At 41.3% G+C, this 15,662-nt stretch overlaps 1 protein-coding gene across 3 annotated transcripts; it reads right to left on the bottom strand.

Moving 5' to 3' along the window:
• Positions 1 to 1,827: 1,827 nt before the first annotated feature.
• taf4a (TAF4A RNA polymerase II, TATA box binding protein (TBP)-associated factor) lies at positions 1,828 to 14,960 on the bottom strand. 3 transcript variants are annotated; one of them, XM_004574146.3, is made up of 16 exons: positions 14,656 to 14,960; positions 13,411 to 14,325; positions 13,005 to 13,138; positions 12,634 to 12,753; positions 11,410 to 11,499; positions 9,687 to 9,809; positions 9,269 to 9,358; positions 8,928 to 9,140; positions 7,856 to 7,997; positions 7,628 to 7,730; positions 7,196 to 7,365; positions 6,262 to 6,392; positions 6,012 to 6,137; positions 5,762 to 5,818; positions 5,548 to 5,670; positions 1,828 to 3,235 (listed from the first exon to the last, which is right to left on the bottom strand). In XM_004574146.3, the coding sequence occupies exons 2-16, from the start codon at positions 14,186 to 14,188 to the stop codon at positions 3,071 to 3,073; spliced, it is 2,565 nt and encodes an 854-aa protein (XP_004574203.1). In that variant the 5' UTR covers positions 14,189 to 14,325; positions 14,656 to 14,960; the 3' UTR covers positions 1,828 to 3,070. The 3 variants fall into 3 exon arrangements, with proteins under 3 accessions (XP_004574203.1, XP_004574202.1, XP_004574201.1); XM_004574145.5 differs by lacking the exon at positions 14,656 to 14,960 and adding an exon at positions 14,568 to 14,648; XM_004574144.6 differs by lacking the exon at positions 14,656 to 14,960 and adding an exon at positions 14,471 to 14,642.
• Between the last annotated feature and the right edge of the window lie 702 nt (positions 14,961 to 15,662).

Here is a 15,662-nt window from a genome sequence, read left to right on the forward strand (position 1 = left end):
ACATCAGTTCATTCAAATCACATTTTTATGTCCCTCCTGGGAGGGAGTTTTATTCATAAGCTCAAAGCTTAATCAACATTATGCAAGGAGGCGTTGAAAAGGATAAAATTGATTAACTGACTTTTACTATTGCATTTGTCTCACAGCATGAATACAGTCGGATTATGAATGCGACTTTGAATTCATTTGGCTGCAAAGTAACGTCAAAGTTAGAAATTTCACATCCCTCTTATTCATGTGGCTATAGGGGTCTTACCTTAATAAAGAATTTCATAGGCTTCAAATTCTTGTAAGTAATGGGGGCTAGGGGACCTTTTATCAGCCTCTAACCATCATTAAAACTGAGCCCCTCTACAAGCGTAAACAAGCACAGACTTTTTAGACAGGAGGCTTATCATAAAAGTGCAAGAGGAACACCCTGCTGAGAGGCACTATGAGATCAGTCAAATCCCATCTTGGAATCTGACAAAACTACCCACAGCTACATAACAGTGAAGCATTCAAGAGCATGCGTGCACGCGCGCAAAACTTGTTTTCAATTTATTATGTAATCTCACCCTGGGGTGAAAGAAGGATGACAAGAGTCGGTGTAAGAAATTAATAACAGCCCTCTTTAATAAATGTCATGGAAGGAAACAGTGATGTCACTTCTCTGCTCTTCCCTCAGGCAGGCTCAGGGTGTTTACCCAACACCCTCAGGTGCAGCGACTGAGACGTCGCTAGGCAACCGCGCCATCACTGTTGTTGCTCTGCCTCTGGCACTCAAGTGGGAGCTTATGTGGACTTAACTCTGAAAGAGCAGCAGTGTTGAGGAGTGGAAGGGGGATTACATGGAAAAATATTGGATTGGGCTGAGGCACAAGGGGCAAGGCCTTACCTGAATCACCACCGCCACCAGACAGAGGGACTGTCACGCCACACTGGTTCTGTACTCGTGGCCAAAAGCTTGCTTTTTTTTTTTCTTCACGTCTGTGCTTTCTCGCAGCAGCGCCATGCTTTTATATTATTAACAGCAGACTGCATCTCCTTCTGATGCCAAATGTTATGCAAAACACCAAGTGAACGGCAGTCTTAACTGGAGGTCTGTATTGCGGGTGTAAACATATGAACACATGAACTCTAAACTCACCCAAATGTAACCAGGATTTTAAGTATTAAGAGGAACACAGCCTAGCAATGAGAAGAAATGAGCTATTGCCATCTAGTGGCTTCCAGATCAACTTTCATTAGAAAAAAAAAAGAAACTATGGTTCATAACCACTGATGGATCCAAATATTATTGTTCCCGTTTGGTCGGCACAGATACGAAAGCTGCTCCTAATCAATGTAACATCAGGCTACTGTCCCAGTGGCAGAATGGCCTAATTACTTCCAGCCTATGGTTTATAGTGAATGTAGCAGCTGATGTGGCAGCTGTTGCCAGTGCACTGTGTGGGCTGATAATGGAGACGGACTCGAACAAGACAGCTCCACAAAGAAGCGGACAGACTGGTAGCAGACTGCGTGCATGATTTCATTTTTGGGTTAAGAGCTGAGTGTTTTGCTCCTGGGAGTTTTGCTTAATAGATGGTTGTATAGCCCCGTGGGGACACGCAGAGTGTGGTACATGTGGCTTTACAGATGTTAGAGGATTAAGTAGAATTATCTGTGAACAGGTAGAGTAAGAAGGAATTAAAGGCATTTAGCTCAGAAATATCACTACCAAACCCTGTGTATAGCCAGTTCCAATAATGCAATGCTGCCCCCTAGTGCCCTACAAAAAAAAGTACATAAGAAAATTATGATTTATGACTCTCAGAAATCACTTTAAAGACGCAACCACATCGATTACTGTAAAATCATTATTTATTCAAACTTTTTAATAGAGAAAATGTGATTTTCTTACTGCTGTATGCATAAATTCTCAATTCTATACAAAACCATGTGTAAAACTAGGTGTACCATTTACAAATATACAGGAAGAAACTCCAGTTTTTGAAGTCATTGATACCAAAATCCTAAGGGGCTGTCCAGTAGCACACCAAAATAAAAGCAGGTAAAGAAATGATTGGAGAACACTGTCAGTCACCATTAGAAGAGTAAAAATGTGTTGGTGGGCAACTACAAAAATAGAGTTTCAGGTAGATGTATGTTTGGTATAGCAATACAGGTTAAAAGCCTTCAGAAATCTACGTTTTAGAAATCAATACATATAGAACTAATTTTAAAAGTAACATTTGCAGATTCAAAACAAGAAAAAGAAAACAAAGAGCACCCCTGGCCTTCACACACTGAAAGCTATACACTAATTTTTAACATGTCCTAAATGCACATTTTGTTTGGAATTTAAGCTACATGAAGCAAATGAGGTGTGACATGAAATTAAATAAATAACTAGACATTAATTTAACCATGAGTTTAGTAAATAAATACAGTGGAGGGAAAAAAAATCAAGTAAAGTTGACAGATATTGAGTGAGCTACGGCTTCATTAGTAACACCGGGGCTTGATTGCTTAGGGATGGCTGTATGGCTTATACATAGGAAGGCAACTCAGTAGGTTACACAGTTTGGAGTTCAAACTAATTCTGCAGAAACCAACACATAAAAATCAATCATCAATAAAATTTCTTGGTGTGTCTAATAAAACAAATGATTTCATTGCTTTCAAGCCTAATATGCATACAAACGTTTAGAAAATAAACTGTACTATGTTACAGTGCATAATTGTACAATATTTCATTTACTCATACAAAAAAAACTTCTTCTTAAAACATATTCTTTTTTTTGCACCATCATGACAAAAGATTAAATAAAAAGGGTCTCGGTCAGTGACTGCTCTGAAAGGAAATAGGCATTATATGAGGAGGGAGGTAGAGAGGCCATCCAATATGGCTACTATTGTATTTCAGGTAATCAGGTGCATCTGATAAACCTTATAATGTGCCAGGTCGCCTTTTCTCCTCCTCTTCACATACAAGAGTCTCTTATGCTCCCTCTCTGTGGTGGGAGCTGTTGGTCTCTCCATACACTTCATTGTCTCCTGCCCGCCCCCTCCTCCTCCTCCTCACCTCTCCTCTTTGACATCAAGCCTATTTGAGAAAGCCCTTGTAGAGGAAATGGGAGCGACTGGTAAATCTCTCATTCTCCAAACAGAAGAGCAGGTCCCTGAGATTGACGCGCGTGATGCGCTGCCGTGTGGGTCTGGAGCCTGATGAAGCAGGCCCACCAGACAGAGAGGGACCTGTTCCCGATCCCTGCAAGATAAGGGAGAGGGGCATAAGAAAGGGAGCGTGTGACATCTGTTACTGGCGGCAGCAGAGTTTAATGACTGAATGGGTTTGCACGTGTTCACATTTATCTGGATATTTTTTAAGCTTTTCTCAGTTAAATAATAATGTTAACCAATATAATATAAGCAGATTAAACAAAGGAGAGAAGTTTATTGCAAGATTCTGAAATTAACCAGAAGAAATAGACTTTTTTTTAACTTTTTGACTGAAAAAAAAAAAAAAAAAAAAGGTGTAATCGTGTACTGTAAGGCACTGACAATATAAGAGAGATCAAAGTAAACAGACACAAAGTAAAGAAATGATGATAGGATAAACCACTTTCTCAAGGACTGAGATGTTGGCGCTTAGTTAAAATTTTAGAACTTTTTCCCTCAGTTAGATCAGGCTGGAAGGTTTTAGAGAAAAACCCTGTGTGCAGGAAGCATAAGGAAGCACTAGTCACAGTGTGAGAAACAACAGTGGCTGTTCCATTGTCTTAAATGAATTTATCTAGTGACCTGTTTACATGTGATCTATCAGTTGACATTGTGCATGAGTGTAATGCTCTGGCTGATTTAATGACAGGTCTTATTCTGTTACTTTCTCAGCAGTGCTCAGATAACTGCTAGCAGGTTTTTGTCAGGCTAGAGTGGACTCTCAGTGACAGCCTGTCACCAAATTAACTTTGTCTGGCTCTAGCGATCTCCGGGGAGAAAAATGGACAGTTATTGCCAATGTTAGCCATTTCTTTATGACAAATATATTATGCAGAAAAAAAAAATCAGGAGAAGCAAATCTTCTTAATGCACCCAGTGGAATCTGAACACAAGGTGATACGCTATCCATCTGGCACCAGCTATGACATATCCAACCTTTCTACATAACGTCTGTGCCATTGAGTCGTGCGGTCCTCTGTTCTCTTTTTGTTCAAGCACCGTAGCAAATACTGCCCTCCACAAGGAAGTAAACCAAAGTTCTACATAAACTCAAGATGACACGGTCTGTTATTAAGGAGGCTGTCAGATAAACATCCACGACGACTTTCTGACAGGTATTTATACACACATTAATAAATTTATGCACACATTTATACACACATAGTTTAATTTATAACTATTCATCACATTTACAAGTCTGCCCACTGGCCACTTCATTAAGTACACCTGTTCAACTACTTGCTAACACAACTATTAAATCAGCCAATCATGTGGCAGTAACGCAGTGCGTTAGGAAAGTGGACGTGGTCAAAATGACCTGCTCAGATTCAAACTGAGAATCTGAGTGGGGATGAAATGCGACTGAATTGACTTTGAACTCTGACAGACAGGCTGCTGCTCTGAGTATTTCAGAAACTGATCTTCTGGAATTTTCCAAAACAACCATCTCTGGGGTTTCTACCAGGCAGTCCTCTGGACAAAAATTGTTGCTGCCAGAGAAGAATAGCCACACTGCTTTGAGCTTATAGGAAGGCAACAGTAACTTAAATAAGTACAAGTTACAATCAAGGTATGTAGACAATCATCTCTGAAAGCACAATATACTGAACCTCGATCTAGATGGGCTGCAGCAGCGGAAGCGCACACGGGTGCCACGCCTGTTAGTTAAGAACAGGAAACTGAGGCTACAGTTCACCCAGCCTCACCAAAACTGGACAACAAAAAATTGAAAAGATATCATTCAAATAGTAGGGTCGGAATTTGGTACGAACAACAGGAAAGCATGGATCCATCCAGCTTTCTAGCAACAATTCAGATTGCTGGTGGTGAAATGGAGTGGGGATATTTTCTTGGAACACTTAGGGCCCCAACTGACCATCATTTAAACACCACGTCCTCCCCTTTACAATCACTGTATACTAGGGTCATGACTGGTGATGGCTCTCTAATCAATCAATGATCTAATTTCCCAACTCATGCAATAAATTAATGTCATTTTTAATATCATTATTCTGAGATTGATAATAAATTAAATCTACCAAGCCACAGTTTGATCTTGCACCCCCAGATATAACCAACGCATGTGCACAGATGCACGCAACACACGTCTGGACTTCTGCACACAGACACTGGTCTCTTTCCCCCCACACCGGGCATGTTGTCAGGTTGAACGGGAAGATACAGTAGAACTGTACATGTGATTAAACGTGAACTTCACATCCCGGATGTGCTCACAAACCTGCACTAACTATGTGATGCTATCCTGTCATTATGGCCCAAAACCTTTGAGAAATGTTTTCAACACCTTGCTAAATCTGTGCAAATGAAAAAGACAAAAGAGATTTTCTTGTTTTATGTCACCTCGGCTGAAGCAGAAGAGGACGGTGATTCCAGATTCCTCTTCTTCTTCCTGGGGCCAATGGCTGCCAGAGCTGTCAGGTTGGCCTCCCTTTGTCTCATTTGAGCCAACTCCTGCTGTTGCATCTATACAACACAAACACACACACGCAAATTCATCATACACTACATAAATATAGGGAAACAAACTTTGTGGACAGTCGTCTTTTTATTGTACCTCTTTTGCCTTCTGCTTGAGACGCAGCTGTTCTGGATCCTCTTGCCGAGCTCGAGACTGCAGAAACACAAGAAAGATGCAACAAATTAAACAAAGAAAAAAAAAACTAACTAAGAACGCATTGCACGCAGGGAAAAACAACAACAACAAAAAAAACACCTAAGACCACGTGGTGCAAGCACTGAGATCCATTCAACATCAATGTAAGCCTGTAGACAAAATATACTGATATCTGTCAGCGATGCTGTACCTTAGCTGCCTTCAGGAGGATCTCTCTCTCCTGCTCCTCTTTTCGTTGTTTCTCTAACTGGTCCAACTGCTCGAAGAATTTCAGCTGAGTACGAACATCGCTGCTCTGCTCATGGTTGTTATCCTCCTGCCAAGTGAAAGAGGTGTTAAGATTTTATATTAAATAGGCTGTGTTCCAACTCATTTACTGCAAGACATACCTATCATTTGGACATTAAAACCAAATGGAAAAACATTTTGCGGCTACAAACCTTGAAAGTGATGTTTTTCTGCTGGGCTACTTGGGAGACTTTTTCAAGTAGGTTCTGAAGATGCTGTTGAGCAGCGTGCGAGACGTAGTTCACCACCTCAGGACCGAGTTCTGTTACACCATACCTCCTACCTGGAGCAGAAAAACCACAACAGTGTTATGAGGCTCATAAAACAACAAACGTCGTATTGGATTTTGCAGGCATCTGAGTGCTAAACCACGTGACTTTATCTTGTCTTCCATTTTGGATGTTGATAGTTACAGTGTAGGATAAAGTGAATAAGGCCGCAGTAACACCCACAGTGGTGGGTGACCATCTGGTAGCCATCCATTGTGAGAGAAAAAGACGGGATGAAAGTTGTTGCTCGAGGTTGATTGTACCTGGGAAATCTAGTGCTAAAGCCCCTAGAGACCATTCAATGACTCCTGACAATGATTCGCTCAACAGAAAGCGCTTTGAGTGTTCTGGTAGAATAGAAAAGCTCTATATAAGAACCGGACCATTCACCATTTACCTCACAAGATGGCAAAAACCTTGCAGTTACTTTGGTCACTAGCAGACTTCCACGCAACACTTTCCAGCTACTTTCCGAGCTACAGTATAACTGTGGAAAGTAACTGGAAATGTTGGCTCCAACACAAAGGCAAACCTTTTACTTTGAAGGAGAACATTGTCTAGTCTGCTTGACTAGTACTTAGAAAGTATTTGCAGACAAGTCGGCAAACTTCAGGCATTTTTGGCGTTCTAGTAGCTTATCATAAGAAAGATTTTAGTGCAGCACCCTGCTTGTGACCATTGTCAACCTTCCAGGAAATACTTGCAAACCACTCAGGGAATGCACATTTTTCGTTTGCAAATGGCACTTGTATTACATCCAATGTGGTGGACAGCTCAAAGAATGTCAGCATCACTTGAGAAACCTGTAGTGTCTCACCGATCTCAAGCATTTTCCTCTGCAGTACGGCACAGGAGAGAAACGCTTCGTCCTTACAGGAATGCGTCACCGCTCCCACTGTAATGGAATTGGTGGCGAGGATATTGGCGCTCTCTTCTGACAGGTTCACTCCGGCCATGGAGGCTACGTCATTGATGTCATCATCATCTCTGTCAATAGACAGCAAGTAAAAAAATTCATCATGAAATTCATTCATGAAATATGGCGCACAATACTAAGACTTCAAAACTATCAATTCAATTTTTAATCCCGTTTAGAGCCAGCTAGAGTTTTTGAAGCAATGAAAAGATGCATTGACATTTACTTAAGCCTTTAATTATTACTTAACTATAGTTGCTGGTTTTCATCTTTCATGTAAACCTTTTGTTGATAACAAACAAAACTAGAAGGACTCATTTAAATGTCACTTACTTGAAAGTACCACCCGCCTCTTTGAGCTTGTTTTTTTGAGCTGGGGTCAAGGCTGCAACAAGGACTTGTTTAGAACCAGGCGGCCCCTCTGGCCTCAGGGGAACTAGCAGGGACAAAACAGATTAAGTACATTGACTCACAAAAAAACAAATACTGCGAATCACCCAATAAAAGGTGCACATGCACAAATACACACATTCAGAAGTGTTGTTAGACTGACATCCTCACCTGGTTGTAGCTCCTTAAGGTGGACCTGCTGCTGTCCCAGCACGATGTGACTAGGGGCCTGATTCCTGAGAGTCATCACGGGGGTTGTCGGAAAGGTTACCTGAGGTCTCAGAAGTGCTCTTTGCTGCTGAGGCTGGAGAACCTGAAAGGGTAAAAGTTGAAAAGTATTATATTGTACGCTGTATTATTGTTATTAAGTAAATAGTGAAACTCCTTCAGAACTTCTTGCCATCTCATTTTTACTTCACACATCTGTTAGATAAAGCCTAATGTAGCAGTGGTGACTGACTGGACTTTTTTAAGACATTTCTTGAAGACATTTAACCTCTCATCTGAGAAGTTTCTTTAGTTTCATGAGAGGAAAAACGTCTTCAAGAAATGTCTTAAAGAAGTCCAGTCGCTTTTCTTTCCAAGCTTCTTAGGTTACCATGACCTGGATGACTGAGAACCTTCACAGACATATTGAATATTTTGTAGTGTAGAATTTCTGAAACCGTTCTAGATGAGACTTCTACATTACTCTGCTGCTAGTCTGAGTAAACTATGCAGAATTCTCTCAGATTTACTGGGTGGCTTCTCCCACCTTTCTGCCCAGTTCATTCATTGGTGCACTACAACATCAATAACCAAATAGCCATTAAATATGATGTGTGCAAGTCAGCAGTGATCAGATGCTTGGGGACTCTTTTAGCCTTTATCTTCACCATGCTTGGCAATGCTTTGGTCCTTTATTCCTTAAACAACTCTTTTCTTTGGTGAACACAGTGATACTAAACAGCTAAATGAGGTCTTCTCCCCATTTAAATAGGTGGAATGCCAGATTTTAGGATCGTCTGCTAATTAGCACCTCATCTAATAAGTATCAATATTACTTCAAAGACTTTTTGGAGCAGAATAAGCAAGAATTCAGAAGTCAAGAAAACATCATTTCTGTGTGTAGAGGTTTCAGTTTCAATGCTCTACAGAAAGAACGCAGCATTTATTCAGTGAGGTGTAACGTCAATTAAACATCTTGTAACATCTAACTGGAACAAGAGCTACCTGAGTCAACATCTAAATGAATTTTACTTACCAGTGAGGGCATTTGTCCTGGTTTGTTAATGCCTGGCTGGAGCAGGGGCCTACTGACTGGTGTAGGAAGGCGAGGGGCTGGGCTACCGAGGACCACTGTAGTAGGAGTGGTAGAGGTGGAGGAGACTGAACCTGAGGCTGGCTGGGCGAGCTGACTCTGCTGGATGAAAGCTGCTGAGTCTGGGGTGAGCTGCCTCAAAGCTGGGAGGCTTCTCTAAAAAATGAAGACAGTTGGACAAATATTACCCTTACAATACCCTTATGTACAAACTTAAAGGAAATGCACACACAAAGCCTCGCATTTTAATGGTCACTGTAAAAAGATGCAATAATTATACTTACCTTGAGGAAAGGCACAAGATAAGGTTGGGGTGAGGAGTTGAGCTCTTTGTACAATCTGCTGGTGAACTCTTCAGCTTCCAGTTTGCCCTCCTAATAAAACACAATAACATAATGACAGCTGAATGTGGGTGACTGTACCGTCTGTGCGTCCAATCTAAAACACAATCCAGGAGTTTTTACACAAAAAATACATTCAGAATCACTTCCAAAAGGTCTCTCTTTCTCTTTTTTGAGTTGTATACATAGGTGGTATGTATGTGTTTGATGTGCACCCACATCAAACCCATCCTATCCCCCCCTGCCTGCCTGCTTCTCTTAGAAAATGAATCTCATACTAGTGGGTGTTTCTCTCTATTTAAAAAGCTTATGATGCATTTTGTAATGATATCAGTGTGGAGAGAGCCTCAGGTTTACTCACTAGCAGATCCTTGACCAGCTCCCTAACAGTGGCTGCAGTTTCTGTGGATTGCTTTCCACTGGATGCCAGCTTGATCAGTGTGGAGAGGAAGTTCTTGCATTTTTTCACATTCTCAATTGTCTCCTGCCAAAAAGGAAACAGAAAAACCCAATTAAACCCAATTTAAAAAAAACAACAACATTCTGTTATACACCACAGTAACTTTAAAAAAAATAAAAAAAATACACTACAATAATGTGCAAGTCGTCTTTTCTTTAGTCCTCATTTCTTTACATTTTGCCAGGAAAATGTGTGCTGTGATTTATTAAAATGTGGAAATTCAATATTTGGAATGACCGCCTTTTATTCTTCAACACAGCCTGAGCTCTAAGGTAAGCTTTCTTGTCAACTCTTAAGTAGTCTTCAGGAATAGTTCTCCGCTTCTTTGAATGTTGGCTTTTTGTTCTGTTCTGTAGAGATGATCCCACACTGCTTTAATAATGTAAACCTCCAAGCTCTGGAGAGGCCATGACTGATGGTTCCAAGTGTTCCTCTATCCAGGTATACTCTGGGATTATTATCACGCCGAGTATATATTGATGACAAATTAAACCTAAAATTTTGATTCATGACTCCATAAAACCTCACAAATTTGACATACACTAAATTGCCAAAGGTCTTCACATGCATATGAACCAGAATGATATCCCATTCCTAATCTATAGAGTTTAATATGCAGCTATAGCAGCTTTAACTCTTCAGAGAAGACTTTCCACAAAGTTTAGGAGAATTATGGACATTTTTGACTTTTTTCCAAAAGTGGATTTGTGAGGTCATTAATGTTGGACAAGAAGTCCTGGCTCAGTCTCTGTTCTAATTCATCCCAAAGGTGTTCTGTTAGGTTGAGGTCAGGACTCTGTGCAGGGCAGTCAAGTTTGTCCATACCAAACTCACTCATCCATGTCTTTATGGACCTTGCTTTGTACACTGATGCGCAGTCATTTTGAAACTGTTCCCACAAAGTTGAGAGCATGGCTTAGTGCTGCCACTCTTTTGTCCTCCACTTGTCCAGTTTCCAGACGTTTTTTTAGGGCACACTACACCGTATGTCTGGTTTTTAAGTTCAGGTAAGCTGTAAGCTACCGTTCTGGGAATCACCTTGTTGCTGTTAAAGTACTATTTTATGCCTGTCAAACTTTTCTGATCTTTGACATTTTTTCTAGAGTCAACTAAAAGAACTGGGAAGAAATGATGTATTTCCGTGGCAAGCTGCTAGTAAAAAAATGCCCAAATATACAATTTAAAATCAGTTCTTTGTCAGGTTGTGTGTTATGTATAGACAAAACACTGGTTCATCCATTGAGTTAGGTGCTTTTTAAAAATCCTTGAATGGTTTATAAATCAGTGTTAAGTGGCTTAAAAAAAGAAGAAGAAAACATTTCCCTCTTAAAATGATTAAGTCCAAGGACTGGAATGAGTGAAAAGCAGACAATGTCCAAAGAAAAACTTTGAAAGACCCTCAGAAAGCCTCAAGAACTATTGCTGAAGACCACTTGAAAAAATGACAAGAAAATCTGGCGCCTTGTAAGCAAAAGATAAAGAAATGAGGGATGACTCAAGACCTTTGCAGTAATTATATGTCTAATAGAGTAAATGCATCACATGAAGTATTATAAACTCTACAATACACAGCAAAGCACAGTCATCCAACTCCATTCGATCTATTGCAATTGACACAACTCACTTTACTGAATGCTACTGAGGTAACTGTGGTCCCAGCTGTTTGGCTCACTGTCCTAGAGGTCATTCCGGGTACTGCTGCCCCAACTGAGCTCTGAAAAAGGATAAAGTTATGTCATTTGGATTGCTGAACTGTTTCAAAGACAGCTATTTGCATCATTAGAGAACAGTATGAGATTTAAAGCCATTTCACAGTTGCTCAAGTAAATCATTCAATCTTCAGGTTTATATAAGGAAACAGGTGCACTTCTCTTGCAGCGTCTCAGCTGGGCGCTCTTCCTTAAAAGAATAATTTCAGTTTGCTGCTTCACTAAGATATTACTGAAAGTCTGGACACCAATAACCATTGTTCTTTTTTTGTCGTTCATTACTAGTTTAGAATTTGCAGAGATATTTCTGCGTGTGTTAACACATAACTTCCCAGGTCGAACAAGGTCCACAAGTGCCAGATTTCCCAATGCCATGCATGACTAACTCAGTGTGATAACTGGTTATAACTGGTGAGCAACCTCACTGTACATCATCCCACATAGATGGAAGCGAAACGACAAAGCTGAAGGTAAAATGACAGTAATCCTAGTACAGAAGTCATTTCTCTTAAACTTAATAAAGTGAGTAATAAGCAAATGTCACATTTGTAGATTCGTGTTTGCCAGTGAAACAGCTGTAATCATTAAAATAAGAAAAAAAGACTTCACACTCTGACTCAAATGCACTTAAGAGAAATGACTTGATATTTTTCCCTCTCTTTTCTCTATTAAAGCTCAACGTGACCACTGAAAAACAGTCCTGCAGTAGCATTTGTATAACAGTCCATGAAAGTAAACATTAAGCCAAACTACTAGAATTGTGCTTTCTAACTGCTTTTACACCCAATATAATATTGACTTAATAGCAGTCATTCTGGCATAAAGTAGCAATTAAGTAAACTAAATCTTGCATATAGACATCTAAAAGTAAAATCCATAACATAAATTGTTCGCATTTTGTATAAACACAATAACTTCTAATTAAAAAGCAATTGGGGGGTTTAAAAGCATTCCCTATACACAACAAACAGACGATTCTCAAAACACTGTAACTTAAGTAGGTTTCCATTGTATGGCCTATGTGCCTGAAAATATCATGCTCTGAATATTATTTCGTGTCTCTAGCTCACACGCTATTACAAAGAAAATACTGCAAAGCAGTCACATCAGAAATCAAATATGTTTCGCTGCCAACCGACCTGAAGGATAGGTGGTCTGTGAAGAGTAGTGGTTGCAGTCAGTGATGCAGGAGCTGGACCGCCTGGTCGGATGATGGTGCTGGGAGTCACTTGTCTGCTGATGACAGTGTTTCCAGGAGTCTAAGAAGTGGCAAAAAGCAAAAGTTGACGAGCAACATCCAAGTCTATAAAAAGTTAAAATGCATGAATCTTGCAGCTTTACAAGGCTTAAGACCAATAATAAGATCCACAATGCTGCTCCCCATGTACTGCAAGTTATGCAATCCAATAGTCTGCTCAACAGGTGTTTTCATCAACTGTGTGCAGGCTGAACGTGGCCTGAGTCACTAATATGAAGTGAAAGATAATTGTTGTGAAAATGATGTTCTTACCTGGCCTGGAGGCACATTCGTTGGTGTAGTGGCCCGAGGTGCCAGGTCTCCCTGCGCCTGGGCTTGCATCTGGGCCAAAGCCTGCTGAGGAATCATCAGCAGCTGCCCACTGTCACTCCGTACAAGCACCATTCCTGACACCCGTCAAAAAAAGAGAAAAAAGAAAACAGAAAATAACATACTATAAACATCAACATAATAACAGTAACCAGCAAATAACAAATGAGCAAATTAGTGTGACTTAAAGACTTCAGTGTGCTTCTCGTAGTAAGTCTGAGGGCACGCAAGTACTATATATACTGTCCTGGGATAACATTGTTGCAATCGTTCAGAAAGACAAAAAAGGAACTAAACTGGTGACTCAGTTAAGTGTGAAACAAATGCCTTATCAACTAACTCCACTCACCCGGTGGAAGCTGGATGTTATGGATACTGGGTTGCCCCGGTGTAGCCTGGGGTAGCCTTGGGGCCAGCATCTGAGGTGCCAGAGCTCGGATTCCGCCAGTAGCGGCAGCTGCCGCCGCAGAAGTCCGGGGAACGGTGACGGCGCCGGGAGTGACAGTAGGCTGCGGTGCCGACTCTGTTATTGTTGTGGGTGGCTCTGCCTTGATGATGTGCGTCCCCGCGCTGATGGCCACAGAACTGGAAGGCTGGCCGTTGTTTACAAGCGGAGTTTGCATGCCGATACCTGTCTGACTCGATGCACTGGCCGCCACAGAAGGGCTCGCGCTATTGTTTCCATTCAAAACTGCACCCGACCCAACGGTTTGCATAGGCGTCCTGACGAGTGTCACAGTGGGTCCCGTTGCTTGGCTCACAGGCTGAGCTGAAGCCACAACGCTCTGAGAGTTCATGAGCGGGGTCTGAATTACACTGTTTGAAGAGGGGGGCATTGTGACACCGGCCAGCCCTTTTGACAACACTGGTCCACTGTTGACAGCTGTGACAGATATCGCAGCGCTGCTGCTGCTACCAGTGCCACTTGTCACTATCGTCCCCCTGAGAGTGGCAGCGTTTCCTGAATTGTGAGAGTTCATAGTTTGGCTCCCATTGAAAGTCTGCGCCGAGTATGAGCCCACTTTCCCCTGATGATTAGGGAGAAAAGTTACGCCGCTACTAACGACAGGTGTTTTGCCAGGGTCGTGTCCCGTGTTGGAGTCCGTGCTGGCCGTCGATGCGTCCATAGCTGAACCATGGGGAGCTCGTTATGTAGAGACCCCCCGCACTTCAACTTGTTTAACAAGGCGCACAAACAATCTTGAATGCAATGGGGCAAGACTATGTCACAGTTGCTGCTTTTCTCTGTCAGCTCCGGCGATCGCTTTCCGTTTACAGTAGGAGAGACAAAGAGAAAAACAACATTAGTAGTTTACAGCGTACCTGCTTTAGCAATCGTCTTGACCAAGTCCCAGCTGGGCATTAGCTCGAGCTACCCCCTTGTCCCGGAACTATAGCCATGTAATTACCGGCAGCCTCGTCCCTAACCCAGTGGTTGTTGTGACACAAGAACGACAGTTGTGAGTCTACAGAACGTGCAGAATGACAAACTACCGCTTTATTCACCCCTGTGAGTAACAAGAGCTCTTCCAGCGGGCCAGAGCCAACCGCCATCTTCACACTCTTGCGAGCTTGTGAAAAGTGAGGTACTTACCGACTGACGTGCGCTTGCGCACAACAGCTAAAAGTCTCCGAGCAGGGACTTCTGAGAGCTGTGATTGGCTGCTCCACGTGTAAAAGGCGGTACCAATGGCTTCAGCTGTCATTCCAGGGGCTGCTCGAGACGGAACAACATCGTATCGGAGATAATCTGTTTTCGTCAAATGTTACACTGTCAGTGATGTGTTTACACTAACACGATAACTATTCGGCTGAAGAATTTCAATATGTGTCGTTTGGTAGAAGAATAATTGGGTTTGCGACAAGCTAACAAACCGAATTTAACAGGTTATTCGCGCTCGGTGCGCTGTGCAAGATGGCTGCAGTGTTATAGCCGAGTGAAGTTGCTGTTGTGATGAGGCGTTTGAGGGCGCCCCACCCTGCTTTAGAGAGGAAATGTACAGTGCAGTCAGCCAGTCATGGGATTTAGAACTTCTTTTTTTTGTTTTTTTTAAGCGTACCGACTGCTATGAATGCCAGCGAAAGAGCAAAGTTTGTTTTGCTTTCATTTTTGTGTTGAAATAAAGATCCAGACGTGCAGCCGTTTTCCTTTCCAAAAATTATTCAGCAACTTTGGCAGCAAACTCACAATGACTCAAACATGATAATTATTTCCACGTTTCGTGGGGTTTTTTGTTTGTTTTGTTGTTGTTTTGTTGTTGTTGTTTTTAAGGATTTAAGTTGCTCCAAAATTTAAAAGGGAGAATAATTTATAAAAAATAATATTTTTCCTTTTAATATTTTAATACAGTCTAAATGTTTTATTTTAAATTTTGTTCTGACCTCCAAAAGAAAAAAAAATATCTTTAATTATTTGTAAGCAGCTGGAGTAATGTTATAAAGTTTTATTTATATATTTTTCAGTTTGATAAATTACATGTCATATACAATCACCATTATTAGGAACACCTTGCTTGTTCTGGGTTCGACCCTGTTTTTACCTTCAGAGTTGTCAAATTCTTTGTGGCACAGATTGAACATGGTGCTGGAAACATTCTTCAG

Source organism: Maylandia zebra, linkage group LG5 (genome assembly GCF_041146795.1).
Source record: "Maylandia zebra isolate NMK-2024a linkage group LG5, Mzebra_GT3a, whole genome shotgun sequence".
Classification (NCBI taxonomy): domain Eukaryota; kingdom Metazoa; phylum Chordata; class Actinopteri; order Cichliformes; family Cichlidae; genus Maylandia; species Maylandia zebra.